The sequence below is a fragment of the Simochromis diagramma genome, unplaced genomic scaffold (assembly GCF_900408965.1).
Source record: "Simochromis diagramma unplaced genomic scaffold, fSimDia1.1 OVJJ01000150.1, whole genome shotgun sequence".
Taxonomy (NCBI): Eukaryota; Metazoa; Chordata; class Actinopteri; order Cichliformes; family Cichlidae; genus Simochromis; species Simochromis diagramma.
In genome coordinates this window covers 486,586-505,734 of record NW_024387083.1, presented here as the reverse complement: position 1 = coordinate 505,734, position 19,149 = coordinate 486,586, and the positions used below count along the sequence as shown (strand labels likewise).

Below are 19,149 nucleotides of genomic sequence, written 5' to 3'. Positions count from 1 at the left end.
ATCACACTGCATAAGACTGCATGTAACTGCCAATTCGACCACGATCAATCAAACTGATAGCAGACTGACTTCGTCTTATTGCCATTTTATCATCATCTTAATGTGCCAAAGTCGCTTTGGAGACGACAACTGCGAGTGATTACAAGTTCTTTGTTTACGGCCTTAACTGCGGTTCTGCTACAGTCTCTATCTACTGTTCTTCCTATGGTGACTGTAGCACAAGAGACAACCTTGAGAAGAAAAGAAACTTTTGTGACTGTCGCCGAGGGGCAGCACACACCATTGGCAGGATTTTCCTTCTGTGGTTAATGTTGCTTCTTTGTCCTCTTTGTCACAGACCCAAATCGTAATCAAGTCGAAGGGTTGCTGTCTAACACAGTCGAGGACCAAATCCAGTGCACATTACATATGAACACGTGCAACAAGCGCATGAACAAGAGATTTGAAAATAGCAGTCATTCTGGGCTGAAATCTTTTGCCATGCAACCAGCAGAGATTCCACGAAGTTACTGTTTCTGACCAAGAAACAGCAGTCAGACCACACACTGAAAACGTATGCTTCAAAAAAGGAGCTCATTAGCGAGCTTTAGAGGTTCTGGCAGGTGGATTTTTTTTACCTTTATTCACACAGTCGGGGTAGTTGCTTCACTCTGTTTTAAGACTTTAAGCTAAATTATGTTCTCTGTCGTCCTGTCTGGGGGTTGATTTCTGCATGAACGGCTGCCAAACACAGCCATGAGAACTGTGATTAAAAAACATTATTAAAACCCAGCTTATCCATTGTCCTCATCATAAGATAATTACAAAGAGATGAAAAAAAATCTATAACCAAACAGCTTAAATATTCACTAAATATACAATTTGAAATAACTGCTCAGACATAATTTAAAATCTATGAGCGATTTGAAGTTAATTTTTCCTGGAGCTGAAGGGACACGCATATGAGCAATGCAGTTTCTATCGGGTGTCAGAAGTGTGTGTCAGGTGGAATAATTTCACTTCCCTGCAACTAAAACAACACACACACACACACAGCACTCAGCAGTGCCATACCCTCATGCAGAGGGTATGGTTATTGTGCGTGGGAGTGTGTAAGTGCATGTACATGAGGACAGCAATGTTTATGTCAGATGAACTTGAATTCACTTCACTGTCATCCCACACACACAGACACACACTCTCTCTCTTAACTATTTCACTCCCTCACCCCTAGCCTTCCCGCTCTGTGACTGTTTCCATGGAAACACTCTACCTCAAAAGCATGCACGCTATATATATATATGGAGAGAGATGAATAAATACATGGCAAAAGATACTGCATCTGGAAGTGTGTGCATGTAGAGGATTGTATGTTGATGGGATCTATCTATCTATCTATCTATCTATCTATCTATCTATCTATCTATCTATCTATCTATCTGTGATGAAATGACTTATGTAATCCAGCAATTACTCTAATGCCAGCTTTCTTATTCTTTCCTCTCTATCAAAAATTGATATTTTCAATGGGCTGTGATGATCACACTCATCCACCATCACACCGTCTCATGCAGCCCCATGTGTCCGGCTTACAGCCGCTCCTGTAGAGCCTTGGCAGTGATACAAAGTGCATAGAATCTGCTGCATAAATCATAAGCCATTTACAAAATGACTCGACGCTGCGGTCCCTTTAATCTTTACTGAGCAAGCTATTGTTACATGCTGCAATTCAGAGCCTGTGTGTGTGTGTGTGTCTATGAGTGTGCACGTGAGCATCCTACACACTGACAGCAAGGAAACACAAGCATATGTGTGTTGCCATAGCAGCCACAACCACTGTTACTATGGTAACGGTAATCTCGCAGAGGGTGGGAAAGAGACACAGAGAGAGTGAGAGGGGTGGGATTCAAAGAAGAAGAGGGAGGGGATGGGTCATAGTACAGGCAGATTTCAACACACGTCTCTCTTCCCCTCACCATCCTGCAACTTCTGTGTTTACAGGAAAGCAATCTGTGTTCACTCTTCATTCAAGCGCATTCTCTGAACCTCCTGTAAATATAATAAAACTGGACCTACACGTATCTCCAGACACAGTGATAACAGCTTAGTAAGCAGCAGTCTCTGGGAGTGACAAATGAAGCCAAAGCAGAACAGCAGCTCCTTCAAAGACCACTTGAGACTTAAAAAGAAAGAGAGTCAATCCCCATAGGGTCCCTTGTTAAAAGTTCAAAAAAAGTATGTTTCTTGCTTGGTCCATTTATAACAGCTGTACCAGACAATTTTTTTCCTATTACTTAGCCTTTTCAGGTTTTGAAGGCTCAAAATTAGGGGCGTGGCTGCTTTGACTGTATACCTACAAAGGTGACTAGCCACAAGTGGTGTAGTAGACATCACCTCAGCACATTCTGGTCACTGAACTGAGCTTTGGGTCATGTTTTTGGTGCCCTCTGGAGCCTTTTAATGCAACTATGACATTTAAAATGGCTTTCTTTTCAGGTGTTTGTATGGTGTAGCTTTGCCAAATAAATGTGTAGCATTTTAAATGTATGTAACTTAGCACTAAATTAACAGTTGTCTGCGTCTGTGTGTTGTACCTATATATTAATCAGGTATAACATTATGAACACCTTGCTAATGTTGTGTTGGAATTGGAATGAAATCTGGAGAATTTGGGGGTCAACTCAACATCTCAAACTCATTGTTGTGCTGCCAAACCATTCCTGAACTATTTTTTGTTTTGTGGCAGGGTTCATTATCCTGCTGACAGAGGTTACAGCCATCAGGGAATACAATTTCCATGAAAGAGCGTATGTGGTCTGCAACAATGTTTAGGTAGTTGTTACTTGTCAAAGTAACATCCACATGGATGGTAGGACCCAAGGTTTCCCAGCAGAACATTGTCCAAAGCAACAGACTGCCTCTGTCAGTTGTATTTCTCCCCTTAGTGCATCCTGGTGCCAGGTGTTCTCCAGGTAAGCAACGCACACACGCATCTACATGATGGGAAAAAAGGCCCAATTTTCCTGCGTCTAACACATCAACTTTGAGGACAAAATGCTCACATGCTCCCTAAGATATCCCATCCACTGGTGAAGAGATAATCAGTGTTATTCGCTTCACCTGTCAGAGGCCTGATTGGTGTAAAGTCCACAGATGCAGCTTGTTAGCATTAGCTAACTACCAACACATTCTCACTCCCAAACCGTAATATTTTATGTTAGGTGACAAATCGTCAACATATTACGCTTCCGGGCACCAAACACGTCCCTAAATGACGAGATTGGAAACATGAGAACCGTTTGGACTCAATCTACACATGTTCGTCATTTTACTTAAATTGCTTTGGAAAACACTATTTGATGTCATTAAAGTGCTGGTTAAGGTTTGGGATAAGGTTATGGTTAGGGTTAGGGCTGGAATACATGGCTGGAACGTGTATTACCGCGGGACCGTCATTCTACTGGATTTCACCCATAACCCGGCGCTTAGCATAAGATTGCAGAAGGTCACCTTTCGCGTTCCTCAGGAATGCTGCAGGACGTGACAAATCGTCAGGATGTTAGGCCTCGGGAGTGAGAACCAGCTGTGACTAATAAGGTATTTGCCCTCTCCTCCAAAAATGGTCACTTCTGTCTCTAAAGAACCAAGAGGAAAAAGCCCAAAATGGCTCAAATGTAGGCTTGAAAACAGATCTCTAAAAGACAGTGAATAACTCACGGTGGCTATCTCCATCTTTTATTTACAGTCCATGCAGTTTACTATGCAGCAAACCTCACAGAGGCATATAAAGACTAGAGCTGCAAGAATGCGGTGACTGTTATTCCAAAGCTGAGTGACAGGATGATTGCATGTCACCATCGCTGCCTTCCTGTAATGTGAACACAAACCGATCCCTGCTTTTCCATAAGTTACTGTAGGTGTCATGAGATGGTATAAAGTTATGTGGATGGTAGGAATCTGAATACGCAGGTGTGACTAGCATAATAAGACAGAATTGCATCCACCTTCCCCGCTAAAATGCATGTTTTGATATCCTGTTGAACCTGTCAGTTTCCTGCATGAGCCGGAGGACAGTATCTCAGCTGTGCTGTACACGAGGTGAATTAAAATTCAAACAGCAGCAGCTGTCGTCACCTGGCGAACAAAAGCTAGTAACACTGACCGGAGTCCGACATGTACTACTCCAATCAAATCTACAGAAAACGATTTCTACATTCAGGAAACGCCTCATATTTTTTGCAGCATGAACCACAATGCAGCGAATCCATTTGCATGCATAGGTTTATCTAAAGACAAACCAGAACAACGCTGTGCCACAACAACACGGCACGCAGCAGCACACTTCCCATGCTAACTCCATGGCCTGACAAAGATAGGTTTGAGCGCATGTTCTGGTGTGAATAATGGAGGAGTTGTGTAAAATATTGATAAGTCAGTTTTAATAAATTAACCCTGACATGAATTAATTATGAATTACACTCCTTAGCAGTTACTGTGGTACAGTGTAATCACTGGATCTGAAGAGGAGGGATCTATACTGAGAGTGATAACAAGCCATGTAGGGCTCCGTGCGGCTGAGGTAGAAAAACATACTGAGGCTTTGTTGCGTGCACACTTGGGGTATAATGTGTGAATGCGAGGGGAGGTGTGACTATATACATTCAGCGGCATCCATATACGACGAGTGAATGTGTAAACAAAGCTGCGCTAATAGGAGCAGAGGGAAGAAGCGTGGACATCAATATGTGGCTTTGACACATGATTGACAGCACTTAATTAAAACTAATTACAGTGAAATTTCTTTAAAGCACTAGCCCTCGAACAGACTGCATTGTCTACATTGCAGATATAATGGATACCTGAGGCAATATTCTCCTCCTCTTGATTTTCTAATTTCAGAGCATTTTGGAATAAAACTTCAAAAACCTTAAAAGACAAACCTATGTACTGTACTGCTGTACAAATTGAAAATTATAATAGCCTGCAGCAAAAAGGAGGTAGGTGAAGATGGGATGCAGCAGAGGGGAGGGAAAAAGAGCGAGAAGGATGTAATAAAAAATACTGGGGAAAGGAAAAGATTATGTGAGATAAAATAAGAAACACAGAAAAGCAGAGGACTGGATAAACCTGGCAGACAAAAAGAGATTTAGTGACAGGACAGATGAAAAGATTTAGGAGGAGCAAGGCAATAAAGATGGAGAGACGGGAGATGGAAGAAAGAGGAGAGAGGATTCCTGACCTACTTCCAATCAAGCCCCATCAAAAACAGGTACCTATCTGCCACCTCCCACTGCCTGCCCCATAAACACACACATCCAGCTGGGCTCCACAGACTCACACGCACATGCACACAAAGACACGCGCAAACACCGAGTCGGACACGGACACACCGGTCCCATTGAGTTGGCATTTCTCAGCGCAACAGGGTCAAATGCAACTGCAGATTGTTCTGTATCCAGAGCATGCGTGCAAGCACACACCAACACACTGACGCACACACGTGTATGTGCTTAAATATATATATATACCCCATATTGAAAGCCTTACTGAGGCCACAGAAGTTCAAAAATGCCCACGGAGCTTAAAAGCACTTGACACCTTTCCAAGACCAACCTCATCTGGAACCTGTCCACGCCTGGCAAGGTCAGGGCCAGTGTTGTCAAACTCATGATTCTCACACTGTTGTGTATTGCTCGCTGCTGGCCTCTACTGCCACCTCTCCCTCGCTCTGTCCCTCCCTCTCCTCTGTGCTTTGCACTCTTCTTCTTCCCCTTCCTGCTATCTTCATTTGTCAGGCTCATGCTGTAGAATTAGCTGGAATGTCACAGCGCTGGCTACAATGGACTTAATTTACTTAGTGGAGTGACGCGTCCTTCTCCTGTGGTATTCTATGAGGCACTGAGGGCCGAACAAGAAAATGCTAATGTATGGCTTATAAATTCGAGTAGATGACCGTGACCTTAGAGTCAGTCTTCCTCGTTCACCAGCAGATTGAAATGTAAACTAGATTCAATTTACATATTCCCATGCATCTCTTACTGACCTAGCTCGTGTATAATCCACAAGCTGGACCAACTTGTGTTGGAGCTACAATACAAATTTTTCACTCGTACTTTGGGACATATGTATTTCCATATAATCATCGGCTTTTAAGAAGGTTTAAAAATGCATAACTGCCATCGTCCTTCCTTGATTTCTTCACCATCTGCTTCAGATTCTTAATCACGCACTTCAAAGACATCCTAAAAAAATGTTGTGGAATATATCTAAAGCAAGAAGAAGGTACAGGTACTTCCCGCTACTCGTTACGACGCTTTAAACCTGAGATCCCCAACTGAAGAACTTCTACCCTGTAGGCTATCTGCAGCGGCCGTGGTTTATAATGTACCAGAAACTAAGAAATGCAAAGGATCACATGGAGAAAAGAAGCTGAGGATTCATCTATGTTGTCATATAATACTGTAGATCAGGGGTGAGCAATCTCAGTCCACGAGGGCCGGTGTCCCTGCAGGTTTTAGATGTGTCCTCGAACCAACACAGCTGATTTAAAAGGCTAAATTAGCTCCTTAACATGTCCTGAAGTTCTCCAGAGGCCTGGTAACGAACTAATCATGTGATTCAGGTGTGTTGACCCAAGGTGAGATCTAAAACCTGCAGGGACACCGGCCCTCGTGGACTGAGATTGCCCTCCCCTGCTGTAGATACATGTTTGCTGTTAGCATGTTTGCTTACTGTTAGCTTCACTTCTGCAGCTGGTCCGACACATTCTTGTGTCCCTAAAAACACTTCTGTTGTGTTTTGTGAGATTGTTTTTGGTTTTTGTGAGCGTTTGCTGTGTATTTTTCTATTTCCGTTGTGGTTCGTGTGTTTTGCTGCACTTTTCTATTTGCTGCTGTTTTCTTAAGTACGTTTGACCTCTCAGGGCCACCGTAGATCACAGTAAAAATATGGGTTTACAAGTAAAATCTGTAGCGTGTGTGTGTAAACATTAATACACCCAATTTTATAGCACTAATAGTTAGTTTATTTACCTAAATGTTTCAGATTGGCACATGTGGACTGTGACTTAGCAGTGGGGCAAGCTCGGGACCTATATTGATCAGTGAATCAGTTTCTGATTGGTCCATTTTCCATGGATGTTTTTCCAGCTTAATATGTTGAGATGACAGCTTCATTTTCAGGTTTAGCTGCTAAATGCCATTTTCGACAGCTTAGAATTAATTGTGCCCCTGCTTGATTTATTAATGATTTACTTTAAAGGTCTGTTTGAAATTTTTACAAATGGAGTTTGTATTCACTGGAGAGAACACAGAATGTAAGGCTTCCCAGGCGCAGGAAAGAGCTTTTTGATTGAGCTGCCATCCATCCATCTTTCATTCGTTGACTCACTTAGTAGTGAACGAATCGAGCGGGTGGGCATCGGTCCATGCAGCCAAGCAGCCACGCAAGCCGGGCAACTAGGCGTTCGTTCACTTTCTAATATATAGACTCTAGGCCAAATGCTAATCTCTTGATTGAACACTTGAAGACAAAGGTTATCACCAAACAAATTTAGTTAAAGCAGAAAAGGGGCAAAGGATCTTAGCAGTGTTTGCAACTGATCTAATCAACAACACAGCTAAGTTGATTATAAAACTGCAGGTCTGCAGCGCAGGCACCAACTAGGGAGGAGCAGAACGGTAGAGATGAGAGGAAAAATCACTAGAGAAGAGAGGAGAGGAGACAAGAGGAGAGGCGAGGAGGTGTGAGAAGATAAAACGGTAGAGCAGCCCTCCACAGAACAGAATAAAAGTAGAACAAAGCAGAGCAGATGTAGGGGGAAAAAAGCAGAGCAGGGCAGAACAAAAACAGAAGACTACGGGGCGCGAGAGGACAGCCGAGCAGAGCAGAGAGAACGCGGCAGAGAGACCACAGCAGAGTTGAGAAGAACAAAGCAGTGCGCAGCAGACCACAGCGAGGCAAACACATGAACAGAAGAGAGAGGAGGGGGTTGTATTCTGGGGCAAGAGCAGCTGCCATAAACACCACTGTTATCTCAAATGCAGTAAGCAGTGGTGAAACAAATGCAAAAGGTTCAGAAAGGAGAGAACAACAGGCAGGGGCTGAAATGACATCCAAAGAGTTGACTGGAACAGACAACAAAGTTTTGTTGCCTTTGAGCAGGATGCAGTTAAGCTTGACCATGAGCAAAAAAATTACACAAATCCCAAAAGAAGAGCCCGAGTTTCCACAGTAGGCTCCACGTTTCTCTGGCGTCTTATGAGCGTGAGAAGAGTATTTCGGGATGTATGCGTGCTTGCATTCAGCAGAAAAATTGCAGGAGAAGGCAGAAAAAGACTATTTGTGCATCTATACATCTGTCTGAATCAGCCAAAAGGGGTCAGTGCATTTCGTTTTCTGTGCAAGTGTCCGTGATCTGCCACCGGTGTCCTGAAGCGATACTGACAGTCTCTTTAGCAAGCATACACACATATGCTGCCCTGTACGACACCTGTGCACACATGCACACGTGGCTTTCCTTGACAGTTGGTCTCTCTTTAGGGCAATAAAAACACACATACCCACGCACATCTATCTCCAGCAGACGCGCAGAGTGGCGGAGGGGTGAAACCGCCACTGAATATAATGCTGCGCTGAGCTCTGGAGCGCAGCACGACAGGGGATAGTGTTCGCCGACTGAAACGCAATTGGGACCAATTAGGCGGCGCGCAGAGCAAAGCGCAGCCCAACGCTAGGCTTCACATCCAGTTCAAAAGGCCTGCTGCTGGGACGGACAGCTGAAGGGGTGGGGTCGGTTTTCCTGAAGATGGCAGCATGTGAAGGGGTGTTTGTGCATAGGGTATTATTACGTGGGGGGAGGATGATCACAGCGTGCAGGGGATGGAGATGCTAACACGCACGTGCTGCAACATCTGCTGCACCAATGATGACGGTGCCATGGTGATCGTGGGGATGTTAGACCACCAGAACGTTGCAATTTTAAAGCAACATCCACAAATGACTCCCACATCAACTCAGACACATTAGCGTGAATAAACAGCTTTAAACATATTGTACAGAAGTGTATGGTTTGCACCACAGAGCTGGTTTTCGTGAGATATGTGCTGACTTGCTGCAGGGCAGAAAGCAAAGGAAAAGGATCGTGGTTCCTAGAGAACACCGAGACCACTGCAGAATGACATATTCAAGCAGCGCGCAAGTGGCAACATCCAGCAGAGAGCTGAACGTTTTATGGGAAAGCAGGCTTACTGATAAAGAACGCAAACCACACCACCAGAAGCTCTGTGATTAATAAAAGTAAGATCCAAGATGTCACTTAATGCTATTTAATCTTTTTGTTTTCCCTGCTTAAAAGTTTTTTTGCGGTTTCAGAACTGAATGAAGATGTGCCAGATCATAGTTCAATCTCAGACTTCTGTTAACTAACAGGTATTTGTCCAGGTAACAGTAATGGGGCATGAAATTCTGTTTCTGGCTGGACTCTGAGTATAAGTGGCTAATGTGAATTTGTGATTAATGCAAATTTCTGTATATGCAGACAGCAACAGACTTGTGATTTTCACTGATTTAATTCACTGTGTTAATCACCGCAACAGACTGCATGCCATTGCCAACTCGACTCCATTCATTGTAAACTGATAGCAGACGGACTCTAATTATTTCCAGCGTCACTGGAAGTTGTGTCACAAATGTAGAAAAAGGAAAATAAAACTATAATTTCGTTATCCTTGCATAATGACAACAAAGACCCTCGAATCGTACATCTAAATGTCACAGTGTTGCTTTGCGTGCAATACTATAAGTGCCGACGAAACCAGATAAACTAACTGAGACTGCTCACCAGGGTCCATGAAGTGTGATCATGCTGCTCTGACATGCTACGCCCTCTCCACCTTCACTCACCTGAGCACTTCATTGGGGTTGCCTGAGATGGGGGTCTTTCTGTCAGGAGCTCCGTGGCACTGAGACTTCAAGAGGGTGTGAGGCCCGCGGTCCATCATCATGGTAGAAGTCGCCATAGTGATGATCGCCACACCATCGCGAACCCGCGCCTCTAAGCCGTAGTCCCATTCATCATAGGAGACAGAGAGCAGGCCTGGAAGCAAGAAGAGGAGAGAGATCGTTTAGAGGAAATGCAGAAAGAAGGTAGATGAGGGGTTTTTTGTTTTAAAGGGAGGTGAGAAGGGAAGGAGTGATTCTACGGAGGAAAGTGAAGACACAGCGAGACGGACAGATGGAGGAAACTAAACCGGGGAGACAGGGGGATCAGTGTGCTAGGATATATAGAGTGTACATGCTTTGAACACACTCCAAGAGACAGAGCATACACTACGTAGTGACTCAGGGAGCAGATGAATAGCACTCCCATTCTGACTGACTAAGAGTCTATCATCTTGCTGTGTTTGTCCATCTGTCTGTCTAAAGTACGTTCTGTACGGTCTGTTTGTCGGCCTTTGCACTCTCCGCACGCCTGCTTATCTGTCCTTCTGTCTGCCCGACTCCTGTTCGCATTTGACAATCTGTCAAATGTTTAGGAACATTTATTTGCAGGTCTCTCTGTCTGTGTGCCTCCATGCCCATCTCTCCCGATGCCCTTCCAAGTGCCCATCAGCCCATTCAGCTGTTTGCCAGGATACCTGTCGCTCCTCCACCACGTCCTTCTCTGTAGGTATTCGAAGCATTCTCGAGGCTGAGGACAGCCTGGGGGCAGGCAGCGAATCGCAAACACAAAATTTCCTGTAGGTATCCTAAAATCCCGACAATAACTTGCATGAATGTGAAAATATTTTCTTAATGTTACATTTTTTGTTAAAAAAAAGGCATTAACTTACTGTTAGGCTCTTTGGGATGTATTAAACACAGATGCTATGAAAATGAGTTTCACTGATATTAAACTGCTGTTATTGGCAATAAAATCCATTACAATATTCAATTTTAATTACAATAAACCCATGACTAATAGTCATCATTAATTGATTACTCATGGTGCATGTTTCCCAGCAATAAATCTTTATCTCTTTTTAATGACCAGTCATTAAGTTCCCGTGTTCAGCGGTTCAGGACTTCATCATGCTGGATTTAACAAGGGGATTGTCCTTAAGCACGGTACACAAGGATTCATTTTGGAGCATCATTTGGTAACAACTTCATGCCTTCTTGGCTTAGGTTACAGTTCAAAGTTGGAGCAGGTGTAAGTTTAATATTAATTGGGTGGTTTAAAGATGTTTACCACCCAATTATTACTAAAAGGATCCAATCAGCAAACATGCAAACATGGAAATCTTTTTTTTTCTTTTAAGAAAAAAGCAAGCGTTTCTGTGTTCAGTGGTCATGTTAGAGAAGGTGTGACAGCAGTGGCTGAAGCAGTGGTAGGCATTGCCGAACAAACAATTTAACGCTCAAACCTTAAGTCTAGTTAAGTCTTAACTACCTCCGGGTTTAAAATTGGCTACAAAAATGCCTTTATGACTTCTGAAAACAGCCAACAGCTGATTGTTTAGGAGCCATTAGAGGCCCCCTGGGTTCAAGCTCTCAGGGTTTATAAGCTTGTAATTTATCTGACTCTCTTCTATTTAATCTGTCCATCTTTCTGTCCATCAGCAGGTCTGCATCTATCTGACAATGTATGACCACATGTCAGCCAGCCCGCTACCATGTCAGCGTGCAGAAATAGACAGGCAGCCTGGCAACCTGCCTTCCTCACGGGGCCTCTGCACTGACAGCTCGGGCCCTTCAGGACCACATCTCATGTCACACATTGTCGACACTTTCTCACCACTCGCTCCGTTCCCCGTTCCTTTTTACATGCTTGACTTTTTATTGCTTTAAGGGCGCGACTTTCTTCCCAGGAAGACATAGGCGAGACGTGTGTGTCGGGAGCACGCGGGCGGACGGTTTGATGTCTTATTGTCGCAGCTCTCTTTTGGGCGTGTAACAAGGTATTACAATGTGGCAGGACATCTCCCTCTCACACATACAACCTAAATCACACTGCGGACATAACGCATCCACAATAAGCAAACTGATCGGAAAGCATAACAGCAGATATTTCTGGAAACAGTTTATTAATGCCAGTGATGTCAGACTGGGTGGTTACGTTAACACAGTGTGTGTGGCAGTAGTGTGCAACTTTGATCAAAGGAAAAAAGAGACAGAGAGGCTGTTAGTAGGAGAGAGAGAGAGCTGAGAGGGAAGAGGAGGGGAAAGAGTGACAGAATGAGCAGACGAGAGAGAAAGTCAGGCAGCAGCAGAGACACAAAGATACAGACTCAAGAAACACAGGAAGATGAAGGGAGCTGAGACTTGGGAGCAAGTCAGAGGAGGCTGAAATAGTAACACAGAAGAAAAAAACAGAAAAGTAAGGGAACAGCAGCAAAATATAGAGAAGCAAGAAGGAAGAAGGAGTGGGTGAAGAGATGGTTTCCCAAAGCGCTACTTAAGGAAGGGATCAGCGGAATTACCCGTGAGATTTGGAGGCTCTTCATCACACACGGTGCAAATTATTAAGTGTGCCTTGTAAGTAAATTAGGCCCACAGCTAGCATGCACCTCCTGGTGAACCCTGAACCGCCAGAGTCCACAGAGGACACAACCAGCGAAACCAACAGTCACATGCGGTGTCGCGGTGTCATTTCACTCTGTGCTGATTCAGAAGTTGGTGCGCTTGACTGCCACTTGCTGCAGGCTTAATTTGGCTTTTCTGATCTCGATGCTTACACAAGGCATGTTGGTTTTTCCAGAACTATCCCAACTGATGCCACAAACAAACATGCAAGCATGTCCTACATACACACACTAGCTGCTTTATTAGGTACACCTTGCTAGTCCCAGGTTGGATCATCTTTTGTGTTCAGAGCTGCTTAATTCCTCATAGATTCAAACCAGACTGATATGGTTTCAGCTTTGTCACATGGTGTATTATCCTGCTGAAAGCATCCATGGACATGGTCAGCAACAATAATTAGGCAGGCTGTGACATTTAAGTAATGCTTAATTGGAACTAAGACGTCCCCAACACCATTTCCACCAACACCACGAGCCTGAACCACTGATACAACGTGGGTGGATCCATGTTTTCATACCTAAACGGTATGAAAGCTGACTCTCACATGGAATACCTTAAGAAAGATCAAGACTCATCAGACCAGACGGTGTTTTTCCAAACTCCTATTGTGCAATTTTGGTGAGTCTGTGAAAACAATAACCTCAGTTTCTGCTCTTAGCTGCTGTTGAAGCCCATCTGCTTCAAGATTTAATGTGTTTTGTGTTTATATGAATACCTCGGCTGTAATGAGGGGTTATTTTCATTTTCACCTTCAGAAAACCTGTTTACTCGATCACTTTTTAGGCCATTCTCTGTAAACCCTAGAGATGGTTGTGTGGGAAAATCCCAGTGGATCAGCAATTTCTGACAACAACAACTACGCCACGTTCGGTCACTGAAATGACCTTTTTATCCCCATTCAGATATTCAGAACTTCAGCGGATCTTCTTACTCGTGTCTACATGCCTGGAAGTATTGACCAGAGAGCAGTAGGCCCGGGTTCGAGTCTGACCTGCAGTCCTTTGCTGCATGTCTTCCCTTCTCTCCCCTCTTCCCTGACTAGCTCCACTGTTTCTACCCAATAAAGGCTGAAAGGCAAAAAAATAAATAAGAATAATCTTTTTTTTTTAAAAGGAACCGGCAACAAAGACGCTGCTTCACTCCAGAAAAAAATAACGTTTTTAAATTGGCGTCTTTCTGGACAACTCATATGTTGTCATATGTAGACTCGTGTTTGTTATAGGCCAATATGTCATCAAGCTGATAAATATCTGTCAGGGCAATATAGAGTTAACAGTTGCTAACTTTCTTAGGCTGCTAGGATTTTGATGTTGTTCTTCTACGTTTTTGCACTTCAAGACAAAACCACAAAGCAGAGGCATTTGGAAAGCTTTAGCATTTTTGTGATTAGAAAGGTGAGGCTGTTCCCAGTACAGGTTTTACAGACTGTCACTGCTGAAGCTGTTTAAAGGAAACTCATCAGCCAACCATCACTTTCATATTTCTGGCAGGAGCAGCACGAACAAGCACAGATCCTACAGGAGAAGAGCTGTGAATCAAAGCTTGGCCATCTGGATACTCATGGTTTCTTTGCATGCTGTCTTAAAACACTGTATTAATGACATTTTAAGTAAAGGTATGATCTAAATAATTATGTTTTTGACACAAGCGACGTCATAAAAAGTCGTCTTACTTTGAGAATTCTGTGCGGTTATTTTGGCACATTCTGTATCCTGTTCATCACGCACGAAACAGGAGGACGACATTTAGCCTGAAATGTGTCATTTTGTCCCATGTGAGTCATGTCATGATAATTGAGTGTTAACTGAAAGAGTTTTGTGTGTGTCCATCGACGCAGCTCTACTTTGCAATCATCCAGGCGGTACATGAGCGAGACGCGATTATCTCAGCGGCAACATAAATCAAGAGGGACGTTGTTGTGTGATTTACATAACTGATACGGTGATATATCAAACTTTATAGAGTGGAACCCTAATTTGTAACAGACAGAGTGACACAAACGCACACGCACGGACACAAACGCGCACAGAATTCGGTTCACCCTGTCCAACGAGTAAACACCGGTCGTCCTTCACCATATGAAGTACACGGCAGTGCGCAAACACAAAACCCATTTGATTACATTCGCTCATTATTTTCTCATGCAAATTAAACCCTGAACCAATCGTAACTTTCACAGACAAATGCACATAGACATCACACACTGAAACAAAAACAAACGCACACACACACACACATACAGACTGGCCTGCAAACACACTCCTAGCTCCCACTCAAGAGTAAATCATCTGTGGGTGCCAATAGGGGAACAGAGGTAAAAGGTTTGAGTTACGGTGCCTGAACGGGACAACGGTCTCAGGTTCCGCCTGGAAAACCATTTCCCAGAAACTGCTGAGAACAGGCGGCAGTGTAATTTCGCCCCTCCGTTGTAAATCAACCAGCCAAACACCAACAAATTACAGCGCTCATACGTCTAGCTTAGATATACTACCTCCTCTACAGTTTTCTCTCCCACAGAGAGCCAAAAGTTGAGGAAAGTTCCATTAGTTAGCACGGTGGGGACATCACTAACAGTTAAAGGTTTGATTCCCACTGAGAGATGGCCTTTCTAAAAAATGTCTGTCCACCCCCAAGCGCTGAGTGTCGTTTTCGATGAATCAGCCTGACAGGTTTGCCTGACAAATTGCGTGAGCAGGTTGAGTGTTTTAATGTGCCCCAACTTAGACATCACTTTGGTTTCACATTTGACCTGAAAAGGTTACCTCCGGTGGTGCTGTGGAGAAAAGAGGCTCCCTCATTTCTTGTTAGAAAAGGTCAGTTTGTCTTACAAAACAATCCAACAGTGAACTGGAAAGAAAATTTAAGGAATAGCTTTTCAGTGGTTCTGCCGTCCGTCTGTGTCCGTCTTTGGTTTTGTTTCTACTCGGATCATTATGATTTTCAAATACAGAGAGTCGGTTTTAGGACCGATCTAAAAGAAGTTTACTATATCATTATCACTGTTTTGGAAATGAAACAAAACGCTTTTCTGTAATGTGGTGCAGTATATACCACAGCTCGGCTGCAGCTTCTTCTTCTTATGAAAAATGAAGCAAATGAAGAAATTAAAACTTGTGTTCTTTCTAAGTGCCAGCAGGGGGCGAGTCCTCAGGCTGTCAACTTGTAAGGACGTCAATGGGCGGAGAAACTCTTTGCCTCATTTGAGTGGCCATCTTTAACTTTCATATATAGTCTGCACAATATACATTGCCAGTCCCGATTCAAGTCTCAACATTAGCACAGTGTGCCAAAAGAAATGAGACAAGGAAAAAAAATGTGATTGAAGTATCTTTCTGGAAAGGTTTATGAGACTATTTCTAAGGCACGTCCACAAAGGATTTATCTATAAAAGAAGATTTTGAAACAAGATTGAACTTTCAAAGAGGTGCTTGACCTTCCAGAATTCCTCTAATACAGTGACAACTTCTGGAAAGTCTCAAACAACCCAACAAAAACATCCAAAGAAAGTCACGTCTAAACTCAACAAAGGTCAGTTTATTACTCTGCTAACCTGAAGGCTCTGGGCTAAAATGGCAACAAGAAGTGGTAAAGTGAAAATCAGTGCTATCCCAACAATACATTAAGGCTTTTATTAATTTTGCATCAACAAAACCTTTTGGAAGAATACTCTATGGATTTGATCGAGGCCAAGAGTCTCATCACAGTTTGCATAAACCAAACAAAGACAAACAAATCATTCTACCAACGGTCAAAGCTGAGGGAAGCTGTATAAAGTGGAGATGCTATGTTGCTACAGGCCGACTTGTGATTATTGCAGAAAACATGAATTCTGCTCCCTTAAAGAAAGTCTCTGACAGTGACAGTGGGGACAATGGCAGGTCATCAGTCTGTCACTCTGGGGTATGCAGTGGTGCAGTGATCCTGAACACAAGAATTACCCCCCCCTGTGAACGGCTTAAAAGCAATAAACGAAACTTATGGTGAAGTCAAAGTCAAGACTTGAACCCTACTGACATGCTGCAGCGTGAACTGAGAAAACAACAGATCCAGTGTGCATCCACTATGCAGTTCTGCAAAAATTTCCACAGCAGCCATGCAGAGGCCGATGTTTGATTATCGGAGGTGTCGGTTGCAGCTTTGTTGCTAAAGCTGGCACAACTAGCAATAAAAGCTGGGCCATTTACATGTTTTGGTAACTTTGGTACGTACAATTATGATTTAAAACAAGCATTTTAGGGCAACATCTTTGTGGCGGGCGTGGTTTGCAGTGCCGCTGCAGGGGAGGCGGACACACCTGAGCAGCATCCGCGATCACGCCTTGTTGTTGTTGGTAGGTGTATGACTGCAAGCTGCAAAGCTGCAGCTGTGTGATTGTGAACAGCAATAGTAATAACAAAGTATGCTGAAAAGCATAAAAATGTTATCGGGTCTGCCGTGGTTCATTTACAATCTTCTGTACTGAAAATGGATGTATTTGTAACACTCCAAATTCTCACCTAATCACTGAATGTTATGTAAATGTTAAACTCCACATGTGTAGGATTTAAGTTGAAAGCAATAAAAGATCATTTATTATGATTTCATTGTGATCCAATTTTAAGTCCGAACTCTGGTTCAGTTTCAGATTTCCTACCTGTGGGGAACTCGGCCGGCACTACATCAGTATCTCCAGCAACCAGCGAGGGCACGATCCACGTGTAGCCATAACCCGTGATTCCAACAGAGTGGGCCACCTCAAAGATAGTGTTGGCCTCTTCTTTTGTGCAATAGAGAAGAATAACAGGGCTCTGGAGTTTCTTCAGCTGGTTCTGGATCTTCGAATCGCCGTCGTCCACAGACATGTCAAGTAGTAGAACTTCCTCTAATTCCCAGCCCACAAAGCTGTTCTCGATGGTACTACGAATCTGCAGTAGGTAGAAGGGGCTGATTACCACAATGTACTTTGCTTTAGTCTTTAACAAGACAAAAAAATTCAAACCCTATTATTTTTGTCAACAGTGTGTTTCAATGTGTGTTTGACTTGCATTTTAGTTTATTGTTCCAAGATGAAGCAGTTTATTAAAAACAAAGTGGCTACATCACTAGATTGAATTGGAATTTCTTTTACTTAGCACTTCACTTCACAGATCAGGCATTTGGGTTTATACAAATTACTAAATGTTTATAAAACACATCTCTAATCAGCATCATACAGTTTGTGTTACAAAGCACCTGAAAACCCCTGGGACTGAAAAATACAGTCATGCAGTTATTCAAGCGCTTCCAAAAGAAAGTCAGTCTCCAAAGACTCCCATGTTAAAACTTTGCAGCTGAAATACACGTGTTTACAGTCTGGTACACAAAATGCTTTTAATTTATCTTTCTACTCATGACAACTATACAGAGGGTGATTTTTTTTAAAACAACTTTTAAGGCTTAAAGTCAGGCCTCTGTAGCTGATAGCTGACTGCTAGGCTAATCAGAGTCACTGAACACTGAAGTGCGTTTGTCGTGTCTGTGCCTTTTGGAGCATCCATCCATCCATTCGCTTCCACTTATCCTTTTCAGGGTCGCGGGGGTTGCTGGAGCCTATCCCAGCTGTTATAGGGCGAGTGGTGGGGTACACCCTGAACAGGTCGCCAGTCTGTCGCAGGGCTAACACACAGTTGCTTGTGGTTTTAGTGAGTAAAACTGTAGTGCTTTATGTGTTAAAATCAAGCGTCTAAATCAAATTCAAAATTATATTATATATATTTTATCTGTTTGTTAGTACATTTATGTTTTAATCTTACTTGTAACTACATTTATTTTTGGACTTTTTTTGAATTATTATTTTTATTATTTAATTGTTATTATCCCTGATTGCAAAGATTTGGGAGTATAAGTGAATATTCTGACTAATATCTAACTTAGATATTAGATATTTAAAAATGCCTAGGCTTTTGGGAACACATCCACATCATAAGTTCTGCATCTCTTTCATCCTGATTGATTGTATGTGTTGTATCAGCTGCACGGTTACCTTGGTGACAAAGTCCTGATAACCCGGGTAGTACGTTGTGACAATGGAGAAGATGTACCAGTCGTATTCCTCCATGATGTTCAAAATGACTGATGCCTGCTGCTCGATGGAGGGACCGAACTGAAAGAACATGGAGTTGTCATCCTGAAAGTGACAGAAAAACACACAGAAGGACAAAGATGTGGAGTGTAAACGGTTATGCAACAACACTGGTCTGAACTTTAATTTAGGTGGCTGCACACACGCAGAGGAGAATAGCTGCTACTTAAAGGACGGCTGTGTTTTTGTAACATTATTGGTGTGAACATTAATTTAGTTGCCTTTATTCTCTCGCTCGCAGAGGGAAAAGGCGAGAGGACACCAGTGGTCTTGTAATGATACCGGTCATGATTTTCATTAGTTGCCTTTATGACTCTGTTAATGAGTTTGTACACGGGGGTGGCTGGAGCAAATTCTGAGGGCTTCAAGCTGCTGTCCTTAATCTCTCAGGTCGTGTTCATCATTTTTGTTTTATTAAAGCCAACAAGGCCATTTTTTTTAGCCCGCACAGTACTAGATTTAAATAACAAACAAGAAATGGCACACAGTAACCCCTGACTGAGTCT

The 19,149-nt window shown here is 43.1% G+C and overlaps 1 protein-coding gene across 4 annotated transcripts in view; it reads right to left on the bottom strand.

The window, feature by feature from the left end:
* The window catches only part of LOC120742428 (glutamate receptor ionotropic, NMDA 2B), a 140,310-nt gene that overhangs the window by 44,194 nt on the left and 76,967 nt on the right, over positions 1–19,149 (bottom strand). For all 4 annotated transcript variants that reach the window (XM_040045718.1, XM_040045720.1, XM_040045721.1 and 1 more), the window contains 3 exons: positions 18,545–18,688; positions 17,177–17,447; positions 9,883–10,075 (listed from right to left, as the gene is read on the bottom strand). In XM_040045718.1, coding sequence (XP_039901652.1) covers positions 9,883–10,075; positions 17,177–17,447; positions 18,545–18,688 — 608 coding nt within the window. The remainder of the gene's footprint in view (positions 1–9,882; positions 10,076–17,176; positions 17,448–18,544; positions 18,689–19,149) is intronic.